The following is a 23,150-nucleotide window of genomic DNA, read 5'->3' on the forward strand; positions in this document are numbered from 1 at the left end:
TATGAATTCTGTTTTAAACGCGAGGAAAGAGTTTTACCTGTCTGGCCGATTGGATTGGAACCCAATCCAATGTGAGTTCATCCACTCAACAGAGCAATGCAACTATCACACATATAGCAGCAGAGCTTCCAAAGGTACATTTACCATATTTTGAGGGCAAGGATGAAGACGATTGGGATACCTTCTGGAGAGCCTTTCATTCTATAATAAACTCCAAGGTGTCATGGGGGGTGGGCCGGGGCTGTGCTAGCACTCAGCTGCTAGGGGCTCAAATGGCCGAATACTCAGCCCCTCCGACTCCCGGGATTCACCGGAGTCTCCTTGGTCACACAGGAGAGGACCAACAATGCCAACCTCCGCAGGTCTTTGCTTCCACCACAAAAGGGGTTCCACTGATTCCCCCTGAAAGCCCTTCAGTCAAACACGGGGAAACTACTGTTAACAGTTCCGGCCTAGACCCGTGGAGGAGTGAAGGAAGACTCAGGCTTACCTTATAACCATAACCTCCCTGAGTCTTGCCTGCCAGACAAAAGGTTGCAGGAACTCCTTTCCTGCCTGTCTTCTCTATCTTCTTCTTAACAAGGTCGCCAGCTGGGTTATTATATCTGCACCCCAGCAATGCAGTTCAGTGGGTGTATTATGTATTGTTTGTTGCCAGAAGGTTGCTACTCCCATAGATCTGCTATTGGATTGTCGGCCCAGGGTACTCTCCCAGGAAGTCTGTGTGGCTTTACATCTCTCTAGCCACCACGTTACTAGTTGCCACCATTCAGGCACTGATACTGATCGGATGGCTAAGGGTACACTTTTATATAAGTCTGTGCTGCTTTTACCACTCTCCAGGCAATAAGAACTTCTATAGAGAACGTAGTGTTCCCTAGGTGGTACTATAATAACCTTCGTGTATGCTCATAGAGAAATATTATAATGGAGGCACACTTAAACACAGTGATAAAATGTGTGAATTTACTGAAGCAAATTACATGAACACACATACAATCACAAGTAATACATGAATATGAAAATAAGGATAATAAGTCTGGAGATCGTCAGCCTCTTCTTCCACGACCTCCAACATTCCTTCAACTGGGCAGAAAGACAGGAGTCCCACACTCTCTCACAGGAGGGCCTCTTCACCACGTCAGCACCTCTTCTTCACTGTCCTGCCATCCATACACACTGTCCCCTCTGACAGTCCTGGACACAAGCTGCCTTGCAGCCTATTCTACTACTAAAGTATTAATGTCCTATTGCCACATACATAAGTGAATATTGTGGCCTATCTAGCCTACTCACACAAGGGGTAATGGGAGGGAAAATGATCTACCTTACATTCCTGGCTCACGACGCCTGTCCCTCGATGGTGTGAGGTTCCCACGCTTCCTGAGTCGATCCTTGACGATCCAGGAACGTTCCACAGGTCCTCAGGTGTAGTGGAGCCTTCGCGTCGTCGCCGTTTCAATCCCTGAGATTCAGCTACCCCAATCCTGGTTCATCAATGGGCACTGAGCTAATTACTATTTTCCCACACTCGCCCCTTCTACAAGGCGTTGCTCCATGTCCTAGGAACGGTGTCGTCCTTCCAAAACCCTAAGTCGATGTGGCCCAGTCACAGCTAGGCCTGCCCACCACACCTTCCAGGCCCTCAACGTCCAGCGTCGTCACCGAATATTTTCCAAGTTTGGCACTCTTTTGCTCAATAAACTTGGTTCCTTTTTGCTTCCCAGAAGCGCGGGGTCTCCAATACATAAGATGGGCTGTGATAGCTAGCTCTAATCCACTAAGAAAGGCTTGTAGAGCCTCAAATCCTTGAGAGCTGACTGAGGTGCGTCCTTTCGCCTTCACGGTCAGGTCAACTCTGATGTTGGCGCCGCCCGGGGCACTCGGTGGCGTTATGGCGGGCCCTGATTGGTCGCCCGCGACCTAAGTCGGCCAATCCGCGATCGGCTAGTGTCCCTTCCAAAACGTCATATCTGCAGTAGGGGATACTCTTTCATTTTATATCAGGGTGCCAATTTCCCCTTACTTACAACTTATAATGTAACTTTCTCCCTTAACTGGCAGCCGGTCTGGTCGCCACATATATCAATAGATTCCCTGAACCTCAGAGAATCAGTAGGGAGAACTGATATGACTCTTAAAGCAGGCAAACGAAAGAAATAGGAGAGGGCACCGTAACAAAGGCTTCTCTCAAAAAGGCGACAAAGTTTCTATATATATGCAAGGCCAGTTACGGGGAGATTCAAGGCAGGTCATTGCTAATTTGTCATTAACAGATGATGATTACGACCATGCCCTACAGTTGTTACAAGATAACTACAGTAATAAGGAGACTGCAATTGCCCATCTCTCATACAAATTATTGGATTTACCCTCTCTAAATAAAAGTTATGAATCACTACAATCATTTTGATTGTCTATAGAATCAATCATCAAAGCACTCAGTGCAAAAGTACCTGTAGGAAATGCAGAGTGGCTTACAAAGTTAATCATTCAAAGGAAACTTCCTAATGAGGTCATAGACAGCCTATGCACTCATTTTAACACCAACATCTTATCACAAAGCCAAATCTTTGATGGACTTTGAGCTTACGTACAAAGATTACGAAGCCGAGGGAAACTTAGATCACAAGAAAAAGTCGCCAAAGGTGAATCCACGGACAGAAACAAAAATGTCCAAACTGGCTGTCAAAAATCAAGGCAACAAAACTCCTTTTCTGCAAAGTGGAAACAGAGTAATGTTGGTTCTTATACTATATCCCCCACAGTTAACAGAACTGTAGGAAATAAAGTTCCCAAGACAGATAAGACAAAAGGAGCTGCAAGTGCTCCAAGATGCTTATTCTGTCAAGAAGCACATATCATTTATCAATGCACAGTTTATGAAGACCATGCCAGTCGAATCAATCGACTGAAATCTCTGAACAGGTGCATCCGTTCTCTACGGAAGCACGATACAAGTGAATGTAATACTAAGTTACAGAACTGCCAATATTGTCATAAAAGTGTACATCACACAGCACTCTGTGGTGATATCAACACTCAATCCAGATCACAGACATCCAATAATCAACTTGCATCTCAGGCAAAGCCAAAAGATGATACTACCACAACAGCCGTACAATTCTGTACAATAATGAGTAATGTCCATGCCTCAGATATGGAAATTGTTACAACAGCCATATTGCCTACTACTCAGCTAGAACTATGCAATCAAGGAATTTGTATTCAAACAAGAGCCTTTTTTGATCAAGGTTCACAGAAAACCTTTATCAGTAAAAAGATGGCAGAAGATTTACAACTTAAATCTTCAAAGCAAATATCTACATCCATATCAGGTATTTTTACCAGTTCAGGTCGTAGAACCTTTCCGGTAGTACAACTCCTTGTCTGTCTAGGTACATCCCAAAGGACAGTCGAAGCCATAGTAGTTGATAAAATTCCTACTGAAATGGAAGTGACTGGTCTGGCAGCAACAATTAAATTACTAAAAGAAAAAGGAATCCAATTAGCAGATCGTCTACTCGATTCTGACTACATAGGGGATATCGGAATCCTGATTGGAGCTGACTACTATCATCGATTCATTCTGGGATCAGAAGAATGTATGGGTATGAATATACTCAAATCAGCAGGAGGCATATTGATGACAGGACCTATACTAGATCTTGAACCTTCAACTCCTAAAAAATCACATCATATAGAAACTGTAATCGTGGCATGGCTAGGCAAAGAACAGTCACCACTTAAAATCCCCCACATGATTGATGATGGATTGGAATCTGTACATTAATTGTGGGAACTTGATGCCATAGGAATAATTCCTGAACAACCAAGTCCTGATGATGTCTGTGCATACAATCAGTACTTGGAAACTGTACAGTACCATGTTGGAATATTCTGGTAATGCTACCATGGAAAATAAACCATAAAACCTTACCTACCAATTATCACATGGCTTATAGTCAATTTAAATCTCAATTAGCAAAGCTAAGAAAAAGTCCTGAGCATTTAAAACTCTATCATAAGATTATTGCTCAACAATTAAAGAATAAATTCATCGAAGTCGTGAAACACGACGATAAGCAAACAGGCCATTTTTTACCCCACATGGCTGTAATGAGAGAATAAAAAACAACTCCTTTACGGATAGTTTTTAATTGTAGCTCTAAATCTGGACCCCAAGGAACACGTCTCAATGATTGTTTGCAAACAGGTCCAAGTCTAACTCAGAAATTGTATGACATATTGTTGAAGTTTAGACTCAACAAATATGCTTATTCAGCAGATATAAGTAAGGCCTTTTTAGGAGTTGGCTTGCAGGAAGAAGATAGAGACTTCACTAAGTTTCTATGGGTAGAGAACCCAGAAGATATCAATAGTCCTATAGTGACTTTCAGATTCTCATCAGTACTTTTCAACGCAACAAGTAGTCCATTTCTATTGCAAGCAACTCTAGATACTCATCTGAAGAAATCATCAAATCCCTATAAGACTGAAATCAGTCAGAATCTATATGTAGATAATTTTCAAGGGACAGTTAACAGTACTACTGAACTGTTACAATTATATCAAGAGGCCAACAAGGAACTACAAGGTGCCAACATGCCACTACAATCTTGGGCCTCTAATAATGCAACATTGAAAAATCAAATAGCAAGAGATTACCCTGAATATCACGTACCAGAATCACAAAAGGTGTTAGGTATGGAGTGGGATTTAATCTCAGACACAATTCAAATCAGAGCTGTACCAGTAAATTATTGCATTGCTACAAAAAGGGATTTGCTTTCACAAGTTAGCAAAGTATTTGACCCACTTGGTCTACTAAATCCTTTAACTATCAAGTGGCGTTTATTGGTGCAAGAAGCTTGGAAGACTAAAGTTGGTTGGGATGATCCACTACCACTTCAGTTACAAAAGCTTGGATGGAAGTGGCTCAAGAACAAACTTTAGTCGAAAAGATAATCTTTCCAAGACACATAGTCGAGGAAAATGATGAAGTATCACTACATGTATTCGCAGACTCGTCAGCCAAAGCCTTTGGAGCTTGTGCTTATTTAGTGACTTCTAATCAATCATATCTTATCACCTCTAAGGCCAGAGTCGCTCCATTAAAAAAGAGGACTTTGCCTCAGATGGAACTAACTGCATTGCTAGCTGGCACACTCTTAGCAGTGCATATCAAACAAGTCTTGTCTACCATGAACATCAAAGATGTCATTATATGGTCTGACAATGAAGCTGTATTACAATGGGGACGAAACGACAACTGTCCAACTCCATATGTAAAAAATCGCGTCTCGGAAATTAAAGAAATTTCCGCAGGCTTTCAATTGTTGCATGTACCAACAAAAGATAATCCAGCTGATCTCTTATCAAGAGGTATGACATTTAAACAGTTTGCAAAGGCAGATATTTGGTTTCTTGGGCCTCGATGGTTAGTGAATGGTAGTTGGCCTGAACAAAAGCCACACGTCATCACGACACAAACCATAACTACCACCAGGCAGCAAGCTCAAATATCAGTCTTGGATTGTACTCGTTACTCCTCGCTCATCAAATTAATCAATGTAACACAGAACGTGTTTCAATATCTCAGGAAAAAAGGTATAAAATACACTTTTTCCAGATGCACTTATCTATTGGGTAAGACAAGCCCAGAGAGAAACTTATGGGAATAACTATGAAAATTTTCCGCATAAGTTAAAACACAATCTCGGTCTGTGGATAGACCAAGAAAATCACAACATTCTGCGTTGTGGAGGGAGACTTAAACACGCAGATATCAATCTAGATACCGTGCATCCATGGCTTTTACCAAAAAATCATTGGATCACAAGGTTGATTGTGTTGCATACACATCAACAAATCATCAAACATGGAGGAGTGTTAGACACACTCACACAAATCAGACAGCAGTACTGGATTCCTCAGGGAAGACAGTCAGACAAATCAATCTTGAAGAATTGCATGATATGCCGAAGGTACGATGCAAGAACTTGCTCTTATCCAGGGCCACCACCCCTACCAAAGGAACGAGTGGTCCATCTACACCCTTTCGAAACGACAGGAGTAGATTATACAGGAGCAATATATCTAACAGGGACTGCAGATAAGCAACCTATCAAGGCATACATCTGTCTGTTCACCAGTGCTACCACCAGGGCAGTACATTTAGAGGTAACACCCGATATGACTGCTCAATCATAAATACAAGGTTTCCGCAGATTCGCAGCACGCCGATCATGCCCTAAGCTGATGATTTCAGATAATGGAGCAAACTTGGTAGCTGGAGAAGCATGTCTACGGGAAATCTGTTCCCATTCTGCAGTTACTTCCACACTGGAACAGCGTCATTGCAGATGGAAATTTATCCCTCCGAGAGCCCCATGGCATGGAGGATTTTATGAACGGTTAATAGGAACTGTCAAAAGATCCTTGAGAAAATCTCTACACCGTCAGAAAATCAATCTTCAAGAACTCCAGACAGTAATCACGGAAATAGAATCAAAGGTGAATAACCGGCCGTTGACTTACTTGTCTGATGAACCTACTCAACATGAGCCATTAAGTCCTGCACACCTAATGTATGGAAGACTTCTGACTCCAGTACCATCTCTAGTGGATGATGAGATCTGTGGGATATCTGGGGCTTTACTCAATTATTCAATTATTTACTTATATAATTTAATAACGAAGGACCACCCACTTTTATGAAAAGAGGGAAAACTAATAAAAGTGATCATTAGAATAACACTAGGGAACCAGTGTCTATGGATAATTATTAGAAAGGATAATCACTTGAAATAATGAATGGACTGTATGATTAATTAACTAAAGTCAAAGCCTCAAACACCTACATTCGGGGGCTATTACTAGAACTTCATATACGTCTAGGAACTAGTGTGGTTCGTCACCAGTTCATTGCTGAGTAAATAATATTATGATCTAAAATGTTGTAGATTTAAATATGTAACTCAAATTGGTAATATCAATGATTATTAAATTATGGAGCAACCGTCTAAGCAAACACATGAATTTCCAATCATCATATCTGGTAATAATATTTAGTATAATGATCCTACAAAATTTGTATAAGAATTAAATTGGAGGAATTAAATGTGTACAAAGAGTCTTAGCTTTAAGACGATTTCTATGACATCGTTTTGTGATTCGTCCTCGTGATCTCAGGATCTCCACATAGAAGGAATTAGAGGTGAATAGCACGAATGAAGAAAACGACTCGATGACTCCTCACATACGAGCTGAAAATTAAAGAATATCAAGTAGCATTGGAATAGGCTACTTTTAATCTCAATATTCATGAAAATAGAAGAAATGCCGATGTGGTACTAACGTTAGATATGGGGTCGTCTCACTATGTAACGACAGACTACTCACAAATATACGATCTTAAATGATGCATCAAGAAAGAAACTATACTTAACGTGAGTGTAGGTACTACTGAAGTCTGCTGATATCGCGTCTGCCAGTCCCAAACGTTCACGTCGTTGTATGTGTATTTGTGGGTTTTGGCTTTAATTATTGACGCGTTATTGGTTGGCTGAGCACTATGGAGCACGTGGAAGAATAATTATTCACTATTAGTTGAGTATCAGTGTAATTCTTGCTGATAACTCCCAATCGCCACGTGTCTCGCCACTCTTGACGCCAGGACCCTTCTCTCTTGTACGCTGTCCAGGCACGCTCGCTCCACAAAGGTGTCGCCGCCTCCCCGAACCCAGCTCTCGCATTCACCACCGAAATTATTAATCACGAATAATTACTTTCCGCGCGATTATGGATGAAATACGTTAATAAGAACGGAGTTGCAATTATAGGGATTTAAATATTATCATATTCTCGTTTTATGGTGTTAAACGAGAAATGGAGAAGATTTTATTTTCCTCCATGACATTCGCGCGTGACAGAAAACTATTACTTGATAACAATTTAACTAATAACTCTCGATTTAAGATTATTGGGAGTTATATTATCCGTAAGTAATTATTACACGGAATATTGATGATTTTAGAGAACCACATTCAGTTCTCTAACACATTGGTAATAAATGTGTTTAACTAGACATTATCTGACGCAATGTTGCTGCTCTATTTCGTGAGAATTCTAGCATTAATACCAGATGCAATGGTTAGTTTATGTTGACACTACTGTTAGTAAATTTAGTGACTACTGTAGTTAGTATATAATAATAATGATTTATTATAATACAATAGTAGTTTATTAATGTTGGAAATTTCAAACATAACTCCGGGGGTAGAATTCTCGGGTCGCAGTGCAATGTTGAGTACTGACATACCTATCCCGAAGTTAGTATTAATGCTAGTATGTTAGTACACACATAACGGATGTCCCGTAATTGTCAAGGACATACAAGAAATTTGAGTCTTGTAAAGGAAATCATGTTGAATGAAACATGGTATTGTGAATCATCTAAAGTTAATGACTAATAAAGCCTACAATATACTCTGTGACTGGTGTCGCTATGACATGTAACGGTTATGTTACTAAGTCTTAGAGTATTGCAAACTCATAGATGCTCTTGAAGAAATAATGTTATAGTTGATTGCCTACATAAACAAATTAAGGATTAAACATTGAAATATTAAATGATTAAGTTATCGGTAATCAAGAACTCTCTAAAACTTACAATAAACTCAACAACTAGGGTCGCAGTGACATGTAATGGTGTATTACATAGTTGCTGAATTGTAGGCAAACTCAGAAAAAGCTCCTAAGAACTGATAACATTATTGTAAAAATTGTATTCTACATTATTATACAGTAAAGTATTATTGGGTCATTCAAGATCAAGGAGACTCTGACACTACAGTAAGGTCATTGTCTAGGGTCGCTGTGACTTGTAACTATTGAGTTACTAGACAATAACATCACGGAGCATCATGATCACCCCAAAATTAAATGAGGAAATTTAATTTAATGTGCACTGCCATGCAGTAGTTATTCTGACTGATGGGATAACTAAGTTGCTAACTAGCTAAAATAGTGTAATATTAGAGAACTGAAAAGGTTTATTCATTAAATTAAGGAAGATTCTGAGTCGACAGTGAGATTAGTAGCCTAGTCATTTTGACTCATGAACTAATTGTATTGCAGCTCATAGGCTTGACACTGTAAACTTATTAACACGAAATCAACCTTTAAATGAAAATTGAGTTTATTAAATCAGTGTCTTTAAGTATAGTCAACTGTAATTAATTATGAGTACAGATCAGGCTAGTACTCAGTTGACAGTAACTAAAGTCCCTAAACCTACCTAAATAAATGGTTGAAATTTCTAACCTACCTAAGTAGAGGACTAACCTAATTGTGATAACGCACTAATTCTTAGTGAAGTTACTCTAGCTAAATTGTGAGGCAGTAATGTGCTCAAATTAACATTGGGAGCTGTATTGAGCTCGTTAACATTGTGAGCTATATTGAGCTCGTTAACAGGTTGAGCTATATTGAGCTCGTTAACAGAGTGAGCTATATTGAGCTCGTTAACAGGGTGAGCTATATTGAGCATGTTAACAGAGTGAGCTATATTGAGCTCGTTAACAGTTAACAGGGTGAGCTATATTGAGCTCGAACTAAAGAGGTGGAGTATTGTAGCGTTCAATTATCATGGCGAGCAATATTGAGCTCGTATTCGCATGGGGAACAATAAAGCACTCAATTATTACGTTAATTCACAGGTAAGCTGTAAGATCAGCTTGGGTTATTAGTGCAAGATCCTTGTTGAAGAATAGCTAAGCACGGAATCTAGGCAGATTCTCTGGTGAGCAGTGCTCGAATTAGCGCGGGGAGCATTGTATCGTTCAATTATCATGGCGAGCAGTGCTCGTATTAGCATGGGGAACATTAAAGGGCTCAATTGTTACGCTAACTCAGGGTGAGTTTATATTGATCTCGAATTAACGAGGTGGAGCATTGTATCGTTCAATTATCATGGCGAGCAGTGCTCGTATTAGCATGGGGAACATTAAAGCGCTCAAATATTACGTTAACTCAAAGGTGAGCTATATTGAGCTCATTAAGCATGTTAAGTAACAATGCTGATGTTTAGTGATAATGCATTAAACAAAGGGAAACCTAAGGTTGCTGGAAATTTAATTACTGCCACGATTAATCCTATTCAAAGATAATTTGTAACATTTCCCATCCTAAATGTTTCACGGGTTATTAGTTCTCTGTAGATTCACTTACGTATTGGTATGTTTGCAAGTTTGTTTGTGCTGCGCTCCTACAATAATTAAGCAGAAAACAAAAGAAAAACAACTCAAACAAAAATTGATGCAAGTATTTTTCACTTACTCTTACTGCAAAAACATTGTATTAATAAGGTTTTCTTGGCAAACCTCAAGCGCAAGTATTTTGGACTTTGGTCCCAGTGAATTTATAATTATAGAAGTTGCTTGATGTATTGCTAAATTCAGGAAATGTTAGAAGCATTGATTGCTAGATTCTCTAGCCTAATATTTTTAATTACCTAGAAAGTGCTAGATTCTCTAGCCTAATATTATCAATTATCTAGGGAGACTGAGTGTGGTCAATTATTACTTGTCGAGAATAATTCTAGGTCTGCAGTGGATTCAATGGCTTGGTCACTGTGACTTGTACTTGTTTTAGGTACGGACCACTGACTTTCCATTGAGAGCTATGAAACATCTCGGCAAATACTAATTGTACTAAATTCAATCTGAGTTTATCAACTCAGCTGTGTTACTCATTTTAGCTGGCTGCTGGAGAATTGATTTACTGCTGACTAATTTGTTACTGTTGGCAGGCTTAGGCTTGTTCACATTCAGAACTTTACCGTTAAGTAAGTAGCCACCTGCAGATTGGAGCATATTCATGCCCAATCGTTTAACATGTCCAGTTATGAATTGGTAATAGTAGTCTGCTCCTACTAGTACATCTACATTGTTAAGGCGGTCAGACGTTAACTTGTTGTCAGCCAAATTAATTTCACGTTCCTGCAGGAAGTGGGCTGTGTACCCCAGACCCTTAATATTTAGGTCAAAAGTATTTGATCTACAACAATGGCTTGGACAGCCTTTGCATGACAACCTAGTCGTACAAGCGGTAGAACTACTGAGTATTCATGGGTTCCTCGATTTATCATGAACCCTGACAGGTTTAATTTTACCTGTCTGATTGGGTTGTAAATTGAGTGCCTCTGCCGCTTTTTGAGTAATGAAAGTTCTCTGAGAACCTTGATCAAATAGTCCACGAGTGGTGATCTTGGCTCCTTTGTTCTTTACTTGAAGTTGGGCAGTGGGCACAGCAGCATCCACTTGAGATGCTGGTGAAATTACGCTGTACACATCTCGCAACTTGCAGCACTGTACTGGTGTAGATTCTCTACCTCCTATTCTAGGATTGACATAATTTGTCCTGACTAATTTGCACAGTGCAGCATGATGCTTGCCCCTTCTACACCTATTGCAGGTGTTCAGTGGGGTGTCACAGCTATTAACATTATGTGATTTGATACACCTAGTACATTTGTGTAACTGTTTGAGTCGTCTGACTCTTGTGTCTCTATTAGGGTAATTAGTACATTTGTACAGAAAATGTTTTTGATTGCAAAACAAGCATATTCCCATCCTACAGCTCGTTTAGGGGTTACCGGTTTAGGTAAAACAGTACCTACAGTTGTGATGGTTTTGCTGCTTGCATTTGCTTGTTATTTATTCTCTAGGAGACTTGGTGTACTCTGGGGAGCAATTACTGGGCTCTTGGGAGTGCTCTTTGGACTATTAGGTCTCTTAGGAGCACCTGTGGAGTTCTTGGACCTTGCTGATGAATCAGTGTTTGACTTATTATTTATTTCATCGATTGTTAGTACCCTTATTACCTGGCAACAGTGTCGCTTTGGGAGTTCCAGGTAAGGAAACTGATGTGGGTACAGTTTCGGTGCATTTAGAAGAGGCATTAAGTGCCTGGTTTGCTGAATGATTGCTTATATTGCGCAAACCTGTAAACATATCCTGCATTGACAGGGCATTACCATTCTGGTATAACATATAACTAATTGAATGTGTCACCAGACAATTTTCTTTGGAGGATAATTTTAGTCATCAACTCAGCAGTTGGGTGATCCACCTCTTTACTGAAAGAATTTAACTGTGACTCAAGCTGAAAACTAAAAGCTTGTAAAGAGTCAACTGATTGTTCTGGTGGAGATAAATCTAGTAATTGGTGTACAAGGTTTATAACAGTCTTCTCGTTGTTAGCACTTACTCTAGAAGTCTGGTTTGAGCAATTATGACCATTACTTGAGTTGCTTAAGGCTTCTTGCTTAGCCTCAGCTTTAATTACAGCTTCGGCTGCTGCTGCAGTTTTAGCTTTATCATTTTCTGGTTCAGATTCACTGAGTATTGCAGTTTCACTAATGGTTTCATCTGCAGCTTCACTTGTTTCTCTGGGATCCTGTGAGGAGCTAGTTAACTCAGTAGCCTCATGCATTGAATTTATAGAATCCAGGGAACATTGAGAAGAGCTGTCTGAAAATTGATCAGACTGTAAATAAATTATTACGTGAAGTTGTATTAGAAGAGATGGTAGAAAATGAAGGTTGTACTTCAGTTGTTGATCCTGTGTAGTGATCAGTATTGATTAGAGGATTCTCCTCATTTTGAGATAGCTCATGCATTTCATCTGAGCTGGGTGCTTGCTCGGGTGTAGGTCTACTACAAAATGTTCTATCCCCTCAGGAACATTTTGTGTCGCAAGCACTTTGTTATATTGATCTAACTTGTCCTGAATTATATTTTCATAGTTGGCAAGATCAGATTCTATGAGACGCAATTCGTCTGGGTCAGTATTACTGCTAAGGTTCCTATAAGACTCGATTATATCCTTCACATGGACATATTTTTGGCTAGCCACCTTTGTGGAAATGTTTAGCTCGAAGAAGTCAACTGAGTTGGTTCCTAAACAGTTGTCACATTTGTCAAGTAGACTTGATAGGTGATTTTGAAGACCTCTCAGGCCAATGCAAGTTCTCCTTAATTGTTCAGGAGTAGCCATTCTGGCTGTAAGTTTGAGCATTATAGGGCTCATATAGCTACTTGGACAGCTATGGTACTTGTTCCTTTATGTAGAGCAGGTATAATTATTGACAGCCTGATATTTTCTTGAGGCTGATTGTAATTTACCTCAATTTAGAGGTTAGCTACCTACCTAATAATAAGCAACTAAGATTTGAATGGTACCTTGGTCTCACTACAGGTGTTCCTTAGCTTAGCTCTTCAAAATCAGCCTTGGATGGGTAGTTAACTTACAGTAACACTCAAAGATGTACATAGAAATATGCAATAAAATATAATTACACAATAAATGGTTAATCCCACCATTCGGGTCAGCACTACATAACATTAATAATGCACCAGCACTGTCTAACAGTACTGGTTAGGTAATAATCCTACCTATTAATGCAGCTAATGGTGTAGACTGAATTTGTACAATCTTAGTACCGTGTCAGTCTGAAATATCCTACCTCTGTTCGGTTGGCATAATAACTACAATAAATGTGGTGCAATAATGTGTGAATAGTTGCTATGTTTTTGAATTTTGTAATTTTATATAATATACACTGGTAGAAATTATGTGTATAAGAAATTAAATGAACGCAAGAGAATTAATTGTGTTTGGCAAGTATTCTACTGCCGTAAATAATATTTAACTCCTGAATGTACTTCGTAATTGTGGAATCTAATGTTATCAGGGTTAGTAATGATTAATTAGTATGGGATCAGTAATTTGTATTAGTATACAGGATCCTAAATGTTAATGAATCCACTGACTTCAGTGAATCAGTAATTATGGATTGAATTTAGGCTATAATGGACAGTCTGCTGACAGCCGTATATTGAAATATTTGTATAGCCTATATGGTTAACACATAATTGGTGTTAGTGAGTAATTATTATACAAGTTATGAGCTGTTGCTCCTGGTGACCTGAAGATTCTTACCTCAGTATGAGGTATAGGCCTAAGTGTTGTGGGTAATTGACTGTGTCCCACGAGTGCTACCTTATACATGAGGTATAAGTAGCAAATAAATTGGTGTGAATTAAGCTAACCTATGTGGTACACTGCCGGTAGACACAATTAATAAATGTGGTTAGTCTAAACTACTTCACAAGGTGATTAGTTATTACTAATTAGTATGTATCCGGTTCAAAGGACCAAAATGTGGGATATCTGGGGCTTGACTCAATTATTCAATTATTTACTTATATAATTTAATAACGAAGGACCACCCACTTTTGAGAAAAGAGGGAAAACTAATAAAAGTGATCATTAGAATAACACTAGGGAACCAGTGTCTATGTATATTTATTAGAAAGAATAATCACTTGAAATAATGAATGGACTGTATGATTAATTAACTAAAGTCAAAGCCTCAAACACCTGCATTGGGGGGTATTACTAGAACTTCATATACGTCTAGGAACTAGTGTGGTTCGTCACCAGTTCATTGCTGAGTAAATAATATTATGATCTAAAATGTTGTAGATTCAAATATGTAACTCAAATTGTAAATATTAATGATTATTAAATTATGGAGCCACCGTCTAAACAAACACATGAATTTCCAATCATCATATCTGGTAATAATATTTAATATAATGATCCTACAAAATTTGTATAAAAATTAAATTGGAGGAATTAAATGTGTACAAAGAGTTTTAGCTTTAAGACGATTTCTATGACATCTGGTTGATACCTGGTTGATGGGGTTCTGGGAGTTCTTCTACTCCCCAAGCCCGGCCCGAGGCCAGGCTTGACTTGTAAGAGAGTTTGGTCCACCAGGCTGTTGCTTGGCGCGGCCCACAGGCCCACATACCCACCACAGCCCAGTTGGTCCGGCAATCCTTGGAGGAATAAATCTAGTTTCCTCTTAAAAATGTCCACGGTTCTTCCGGCAATATTTCTTATGCTTGCTGGGAGGACGTTGAACAACCGCGGACCTCTGATGTTTATACAGTGTTCTCTGATTGTGCCTATGGCACCTCTGCTCTTCACTGGTTCTATTCTACATTTTCTTCCATATCGTTCACTCCAGTACGTCGTTTTGTGATTCGTCCTCGTGATCTCAGGATCTCCACATAGAAGGAATTAGAGGTGAATAGCACGAATGAAGAAAACGACTCGATGACTCCTCACATACGAGCTGAAAATTAAAGAATATTAAGTAGCATTGGAATAAGCTACTTTTAATCTTAATATTCATGAAAATAGAAGAAATGCCGATGTGGTACTAACGTTAGATATGGGGTCGTCTCACTATGTAACGACAGACTACTCACAAATATACGATCTTAAATGATGCATCAAGAAAGAAACTATACTTAACGTGAGTGTAGGTACTACTGAAGTCTGCCGATATCGCGTCTGCCAGTCCCAAACGTTCACGTCATTGTATGCGTATTTGTGGGTTTTGGCTTTAATTATAGACGAGTTATTGGTTGGCTGAGCACTATGGAGCACGTGGAAGAAAAATTATTCACTATTAGTTGAGTATCAGTGTAATTCTTGCTGATAACTCCCAATCGCCATGTGTCTCGCCACTCTTGACGCCAGGACCCTTCTCTCTCTATGCTGTCCAGGCACGCTCGCTGTACAATGGCGTCGCCGCCTCCCCCAACCCGGCTCTCGCATTCACCACAGAAATTATTAATCACGAATAATTCTTTTCCGCGCGATTATGGATGAAATACGTTAATAAGAACGGAGTTGCAATTATAGGGATATAAATATTATCATATTCTCGTTTTATGGTGTTAAACGAGAAATGAAGAAGATGTTATTTTCCTCCATGGCATTTGCGCGTGACAGAAAAACTGTTACTTGATAACAATTTAACTAATAACTCTCGATTTAAGATTATTGGGAGTTATATTATCCGTAAGTAATTATTACACGGAATATTGATGATTTTAGAGAACCACATTCAATTCTCTAACACATTGGTAATAAATGTGTTTAACTAGACATTATCTGGTGCAATGTTGCTGCTCTATTTCGTGAGAATTCCAGCATTAATACCAGATGCAATGGTTAGTTTATGTTGACACTACTGTTAGTAAATTTAGTGACTACTGTAGTTAGTATATAATAATAATGATTTATTATAATACATTAGTAGTTTATTAGTCACAACCTAAGGAATCTTATTATAAACAACAATCTCAACAAAAACCACATCATTCTGGGAGGAGACTTTAATATTGACCTGGGTCAACAAAACTGCTCTCAAGTTGACTATTTCCTTAACAGCATGAATTCCTGTATGCTAATCCCCACTATCACCAAACCTACCCGAGTCACTCAAACATCAGCCACTACCTTGGACCACATATGGACAAACATAACAGCTCCCCTTGTATCTGGTATAGTCTACGACAGAACAACTGACCACTATCCTACCTTTCTCATAGCGAACATGGACATAACACCACCAAAAAGCAAGAAACTTTCATTTAGGCTACACAGTGAATCAGCTTTAGACAATCTTACAGAGGCACTTCACAATATTAACTGGGATTCTGAATTCAATAATACCCATGATATAAATTCATTAGCTAACCTCTTCCTCTCCAAAACTCTAAGCCTCTACAACCTTCATTGTCCCCTTCTTACAAAGCAAGTAACTGACAAAAGATTAAACAATCCATGGCTCACAAGTGGCATTCTCAACTCAATCAACAAGAAACATGAATATGAAAAGAAAGTTAGGATTGGCCTAGTTTCAAAGAAAGTAGCTAAAAGGTACTCATCAATGCTTACCAGTATCATAAGAAAGGCAAAACTTGCATATTATGTGAATAGATTCAATGAAGCAAAAGGCAACATGAAAAACACTTGGAAAACTATCTCTAGTATCCTAGGAACTAAACAGCACTCACATAACCAAATAAAACTCTACAAGGATGGGGATATACCATCAACTGATTTAGAAATGGCAAATACAATACCAATACAATACAATTTTATTTAGGTAAGGTACATACATACAATAAATATTTACAAGGATTGTTAACTTATAGGTATAGATAGTACATACAATGCCTAAAGCCACTATTACGCAAAGCGTTTCGGGCATGATAAACTTAAATGACAAGCTTAATACTAATTGAGCATAATGAGTAGAATGAAAACAAGAAATGAAAACATAGATGAAAAAGCAGCACAAATACAATTATGTCGACAAACAGCGCTCTTTAAAGAAAAAAACAGACATTGGTTGACAATAGAAGGGTAAGATAGGTTACAGGGAATTTATTAGGTATAGCTTCGCTTTTAACTTAAACTGGTTGAGAGAGGTACAGTCTTTAACATGGTTGGGAAGGTCATTCCACATTCTGGGCCCCTTGATTTGTAGAGCATTTCTAGTTTGATTAAGTCGTACTCTAGGAATATCAAAACTGTATTTATTTCTGGTGTGATGCTCATGGGTTCTGATACAACCTTCTATGAAGCTTTTGAGATCAGGATTGGCATTATAGTTTAGCGTTTTATATATGTATAATACACATGAGAGAATGTGCAGTGACTTAATGTCTAACATATTCAGAGATTTAAGTAGGGGTACCGAGTGGTGTCTGGGGCCAGAATTGGATATTGTCCTAATAGCAGCTTTGTGTTGAGTAATTAGAGGACGTAAGTGATTTTGGGTAGTAGAGCCCCAAGCACAAATACCATAGCTGAGATATGGATAGATAAGGGAGTAATAGAGAGTCACCAGGGCAGGGCGTGGTACATAATATCTGATCTTAGAAAGAATGCCCACAGTTTTTGAAACTTTTTTTGATATGTTTAGAATGTGTCCCTGGAAATTAAGCTTGTGGTCAATGAGAATGCCAAAGAATTTGCCATCTAATTTGTTACAAATTTGGGTATTGTTTATTTTGAGATTTATTTGATTAGAGGATTTATTGCCAAACAGAATATAAAAGGTTTTGTCAATGTTAAGGGTGAGTTTGTTGGCAGTTAGCCACAGATGGACTTTATTTAGCTCAGTATTTACTGTGGCATTTAGAGCAAGGGGATCAGGACTGGAGTAAATGAAGGTTGTGTCGTCAGCAAATAGAATTGGTTTGAGGTGTTGGGAGGCATTTGGAAGGTCATTAATGTAGATGAGAAAGAGGAGAGGGCCAAGTATGCTGCCCTGGGGAACACCAATGTTGATGGGTAGGGTGGGAGAAATTGTATTATTCACAGAAACATATTGGAGCCTGTCAGTAAGGTAGGATTTGAGGTATTGTAGGGAGTGTCCTCTGACTCCATAATGATGTAATTTAAGAAGAAGGTTTTGGTGGTTGACAGTGTCAAAAGCTTTACGCAGGTCCACAAACAACCCAACAGAGAACTCATTTTTATCAAGAGCTGTATGAATCGAGTTAAGCATACTAATAAGTGCATCGTTAGTGCTTTTTTTGGGTCTGAAGCCATATTGGCAAGGGCTAAGTATATTGAGTTTGGCTAGATATGAGTAAAGCTGCTTATAGATTAGTTTTTCAAAATTTTTTGACAAGTTTGGCAGGATAGATATAGGTCTGTAGTTGTTAACATCTGTGAGATTACCACATTTGTGGACAGGCGTTACTCTCGCTTTTTTTAGAATATCTGGGAAGGTTTGGAGTTCAAGTGACTTGTTGAAGAGCAAAGCAATAGCAGGGGCTAAAGATCTGGAGGCTTTTTTGTAAATTAAAGTTGGTATCTCCTCAAGGGCACCAGACTTGGTTTTAAGGGAAAGGATTATCTCATTGACGTCAGTGGAATTAATAGGCTTTAGGTACAGAGACTGTGGATAGTTACCTGAAAGATAGTCATTAATGTCTGTACTGGAAGATGGAATATCATTTGCAAGGGATGAACCAATGGAAGAGAAGAACCTATTGAACTCAGTAGCAGAATCAGAGGCTGAAAGCTGACCATCGTTATTAGACAGGAGAGTCGGTTTGTTATTTAAAGACTTCTTTGATCCCAATATTTGAGAAATTGTTCTCCAAGTTTGTTTAATGTTGCTCTTTATTTGGGTAAATTTATCTTCGTAGTATTTAGTTTTGGCTCGTCTAATTATCTTAGACAGCAATAATGAGTAATTCTTTGAGAATTCTTTGGAGACAATTCCTAACCTATACTTCTTCTCAAGGTCATGTTTTTTATTAATAGATTTAAGTATTCCCTTTGTAAGCCAGGGATTGTTAAGCCTTTTGGTTGTGACTTGTTTTGTAAGCATAGGACAGTGGGTATTATAAAGGCTAAGAGTTTTTTGAAGAAAAGATTGTACTGCAAGGTTGATGTCCACTATGTTACCTAACTCGGACTCCCAGTTGACATTATCAGCAGCAGTTATAAAATTGTCTATAGCAGTTTCATTGTGTAGTCTAAAACGTATCATTCTTGACTCAAGAGGTGGTTTGCTAATGTTAGTTAAGAGAAATGTGGGGTAATGATCTGTAGTGCTATCGGTGATTATACCTGAAGTAAGGTTATGTTTGGGAGAGGTTATGTTTGTCCAGATGTGATCGAGCGTCGTAACAGTGCTATCAGTGATTCTAGTAGGTCTAGTGATTAAGGGTATGAGGAAGCAGGAATTCATACAGTTGAGGAAGCTAACAGCAGTGGGGTGTTCAGGCTCGCAGAGGTCAATATTAAAGTCCCCTGCGATAATTAGGTGGTTTTTGTTCAGTCTGTTATCAAGTATTAGATTTCTAAGGTTTGAGTTGAATTCGGACACATCAGTGTTAGGAATTCTATAAACTGCACCCACAGTCAGGACAGACTCGGCACCCTTGACTCTGAAGCTGGCGAAAATATACTCCCCATAGCAGTCTCTGGTTCTAATTTCTTTTAAGCATGTTAGTTCTTGGTGGTAGTAAAGAGCAGTGCCACCACCTCTCTGAATTTGACGACAGTTGTGAATTGCTGAGTAGTTAGGCATGTTAAAGAGCTGAGTAGTATCCTCTTTCAACCATGTTTCAGTAAGTATAATAAAAGAGAATTTGTTGTCAATAGCTTCAATCAAGGCACTAACATCATCGAAGTGTTTACCTAGGGATCTAACGTTCAAATTGATTACAGAGATATTGTGATTATGAGTTAATACATTGTTTACATCATGTGCTGCAAAATATCTGCAATTTAGATCATTAAAGTGATAATTGTCATAGATAGTGGATAAGAGGTTAAGTTCAGGGTCTATACTTGTCTGCATAAAAAAAGCTGATTGCAGGAAAAACAAGGGAAGAAAGGCAAATAACAAGGTAGAAATAAACTATAAAATAGGGAAAAAGATGTACACAATACAGAACAAAGCAAACTCAAAAGGGGCTTACAGGGGTACAATGGAGTAAGGGAGTATGGCTAGGCTAGGCAACCTAGGTAATAAATGAGATTAACGAAAAAACATATAAACATGGACTATACAAACACAAGATATAGAAATACAAAACAAAAATATAAACAAGACTAAGCAATACAAAAACAAATTGAGTAAAAATGAAAAATGAGGTAGATTGCTTACAAGTACTCTCAGGTACACTGTAAGTAACAATTTGCAATTTGAGATACAGGCAAAGCCAGGGGTACAATGGAGTAAGGGAGCATGGCGAGGCTAGGCAACCTAGGTAATAAATGGAATCAAAGAAAAGTTGAATAATAAGCATAGGCAAATTTAAGCTAATGATTATTAATTATAAATAGTTCAGTTATGACTGTATAATTAATAAGACCTGAAGAACTATTTATGCACTCAATTAAAAAATTTCAGTAAATGACTAGTTAAGAGTAAGTTAAAAATTAAGTCAGAAAATGAAACAATGAGACTTAGGAAACCTAGCCCCACTAGTTGACAGGGGGTTAATTAAGTTAATTCACTGGGAGTGATAATGAGCTGAGACAGACCACATTGGGAGAGGAAAGCGTTGAGGTTCTCTTCTTTAGTAATAGTGAACATTTTGCCCTCTGCGGTTTTTCTCACCTTTATCAGTCCATCTCTAACGAAGCACTGATGAATCGCATCTGGGTTTTTTTGTCGGATTTGACGCAGGCGGTAGAGGAGGTGCTGTCTGTTCCTAGTCAAGCACTCGTTGATGTATAATCCCGTCCGTTGGGCTACAGCTGTCCGGACTAGATTGGATTTCGTGAACTGGGAAGACAGCTTCAGGCGAATTTTCCGTTGGGTTTGACTTGATGGATTCTTTTTGCCTACTCTGTAGGCAGCAATAACGTCAGATTTGTTTAGAGTGAGCTGCAATTTGTCTTTTATGAGATCCAGAGCTATTCGACACAGTTTTCACCATCATGTTCCACAGGTATATCTTGGGACGACACTATAACAGAGTCTAGCAGCTTTTGCTGGTCTTGTTCATCCTGGGAGACAGAGCGCTGGGCTGAAAATGTACTGATACATGCAGTCATTTTGTTGAGGGCTTCCTCCTGTTTTTTAATGGCTTCATCAGTTTTCAGAAGGGTGCTTTCCTCACGGAGATCATTTAAATCATGCTGTAGTTGGTCTTGAAATGAATTTAATAGTTTCTTTTCATCGGTTGGTGCTAATCTTGCCAGTAAAATCCCACAGACTCAGACACATATCTCTCAGGCAGCTATCCAAACTCTCTTCTCCTTTCACCAATCAGCCCGGCAGATGTTGTGTCCATCATACACTCTCTAAAAACCAAGGCAGGGAACACCAGTGAAATTCCGTCCATTGTGTACAAGAGAGCCTCCCATGCCCTTGCCCCACCCATAGCACTACTGTTCAACAAATCTATAGAGTGTCACACCTTCCCTGATATCCTCAAAAAAGCAAGAGTAACGCCAGTCCATAAAGGAGGCAATCCGGCGGACATAAACAATTATAGACCAATATCAAATCTACCCATTCTATCAAAAATATTTGAAAAAATTATTTACAAACAGCTCTATTCCTACCTCGTAAAATTCGACATACTCAGCCCCTGCCAGTTTGGCTTCCGGTCCCAAAAGAGTACCAATGATGCAATCATTAGTCTCCTTGACATTATCTACTCAGCCCTTGACAAAAATGAGTTTCCGATTGGACTCTTCATTGACCTAAGAAAAGCCTTTGATACTGTTAATCACAACTACCTCTTACTTAAACTCCAGCATTATGGAATCCGAGGCCTTGCTCTTGACTACATCCGATCCTATCTTAGTGACAGACACCAATATGTAACCATCAATGATACAACTTCTTCCACTCTACCAATTACCGTTGGAGTGCCACAGGGCAGCATCTTAGGACCTCTTCTATTTCTTATATATATAAACGATCTGCCTAATGTCTCTAATATTCTCAAACCTATATTGTTTGCTGACGATACTACCCTTATCTACTCAAACCTCAACCCACATACACTAAATAATGTTGTGAATAATGAATTAAAAAAAGTCCACTTATGGATGTCAACGAACAAACTAACATTAAACATCGAAAAGACTTACTACATCTTATTTGGAAGCAAATCATCAAATGCAATTCAGCTACAGATAGACAACATTAACATCAGTAATAAAAATGATGGCAAGTTTCTTGGCCTATTCCTAGACAAGAGACTCAACTTCAGCACCCACATTCAACACATAACTAAGAAAGTCTCTAAGACAGTTGGTATACTCTCCAAAATCAGATATTATGTTCCTAACTCTGCTCTCCTCTCACTATATTATGCACTAATCTACCCCTATCTTAATTATGGTATCTGTGCATGGGGGTCTACCACTGCAAACCACCTTAAGCCCATCATCACACAGCAAAAATCTGCTATCAGAATAATAACTAACTCTGCTTTCAGACAACACTCAGCTCCCTTGTTTAAATCTCTAAACTTGCTAAATATTAACTCCCTCCACACATTCTCTTGTGTCAACTACATTTACAAAACCCTGTTCTTAAATGCAAACCATGCTCTGAAACTCTCCCTGGACAGATGTAATAGGACCCATTATCACCACACCAGAAATAAATATCTCTTTGATATCCCCAGGGTCAAACTTAATCTGTGTAAACACTCTATGCAAATTAAGGGACCTAGTCTATGGAACTCACTCCCTAGTGAATTGAAAAACTGTAAAACTTTTGC

The 23,150-nt window shown here is 38.8% G+C and overlaps 1 protein-coding gene across 1 annotated transcript in view; it reads right to left on the reverse strand.

The window, feature by feature from the left end:
* Positions 1 to 12,498, reverse strand: part of LOC138357979 (uncharacterized) — a 41,318-nt gene extending 28,820 nt beyond the window's left edge. Inside the window, exon 1 of the mRNA XM_069315265.1 lies at positions 12,274 to 12,498. Coding sequence (XP_069171366.1) covers positions 12,274 to 12,498 — 225 coding nt within the window. The remainder of the gene's footprint in view (positions 1 to 12,273) is intronic.
* Between the last annotated feature and the right edge of the window lie 10,652 nt (positions 12,499 to 23,150).

The sequence above is a fragment of the Procambarus clarkii genome, chromosome 7 (assembly GCF_040958095.1).
Source record: "Procambarus clarkii isolate CNS0578487 chromosome 7, FALCON_Pclarkii_2.0, whole genome shotgun sequence".
Classification (NCBI taxonomy): domain Eukaryota; kingdom Metazoa; phylum Arthropoda; class Malacostraca; order Decapoda; family Cambaridae; genus Procambarus; species Procambarus clarkii.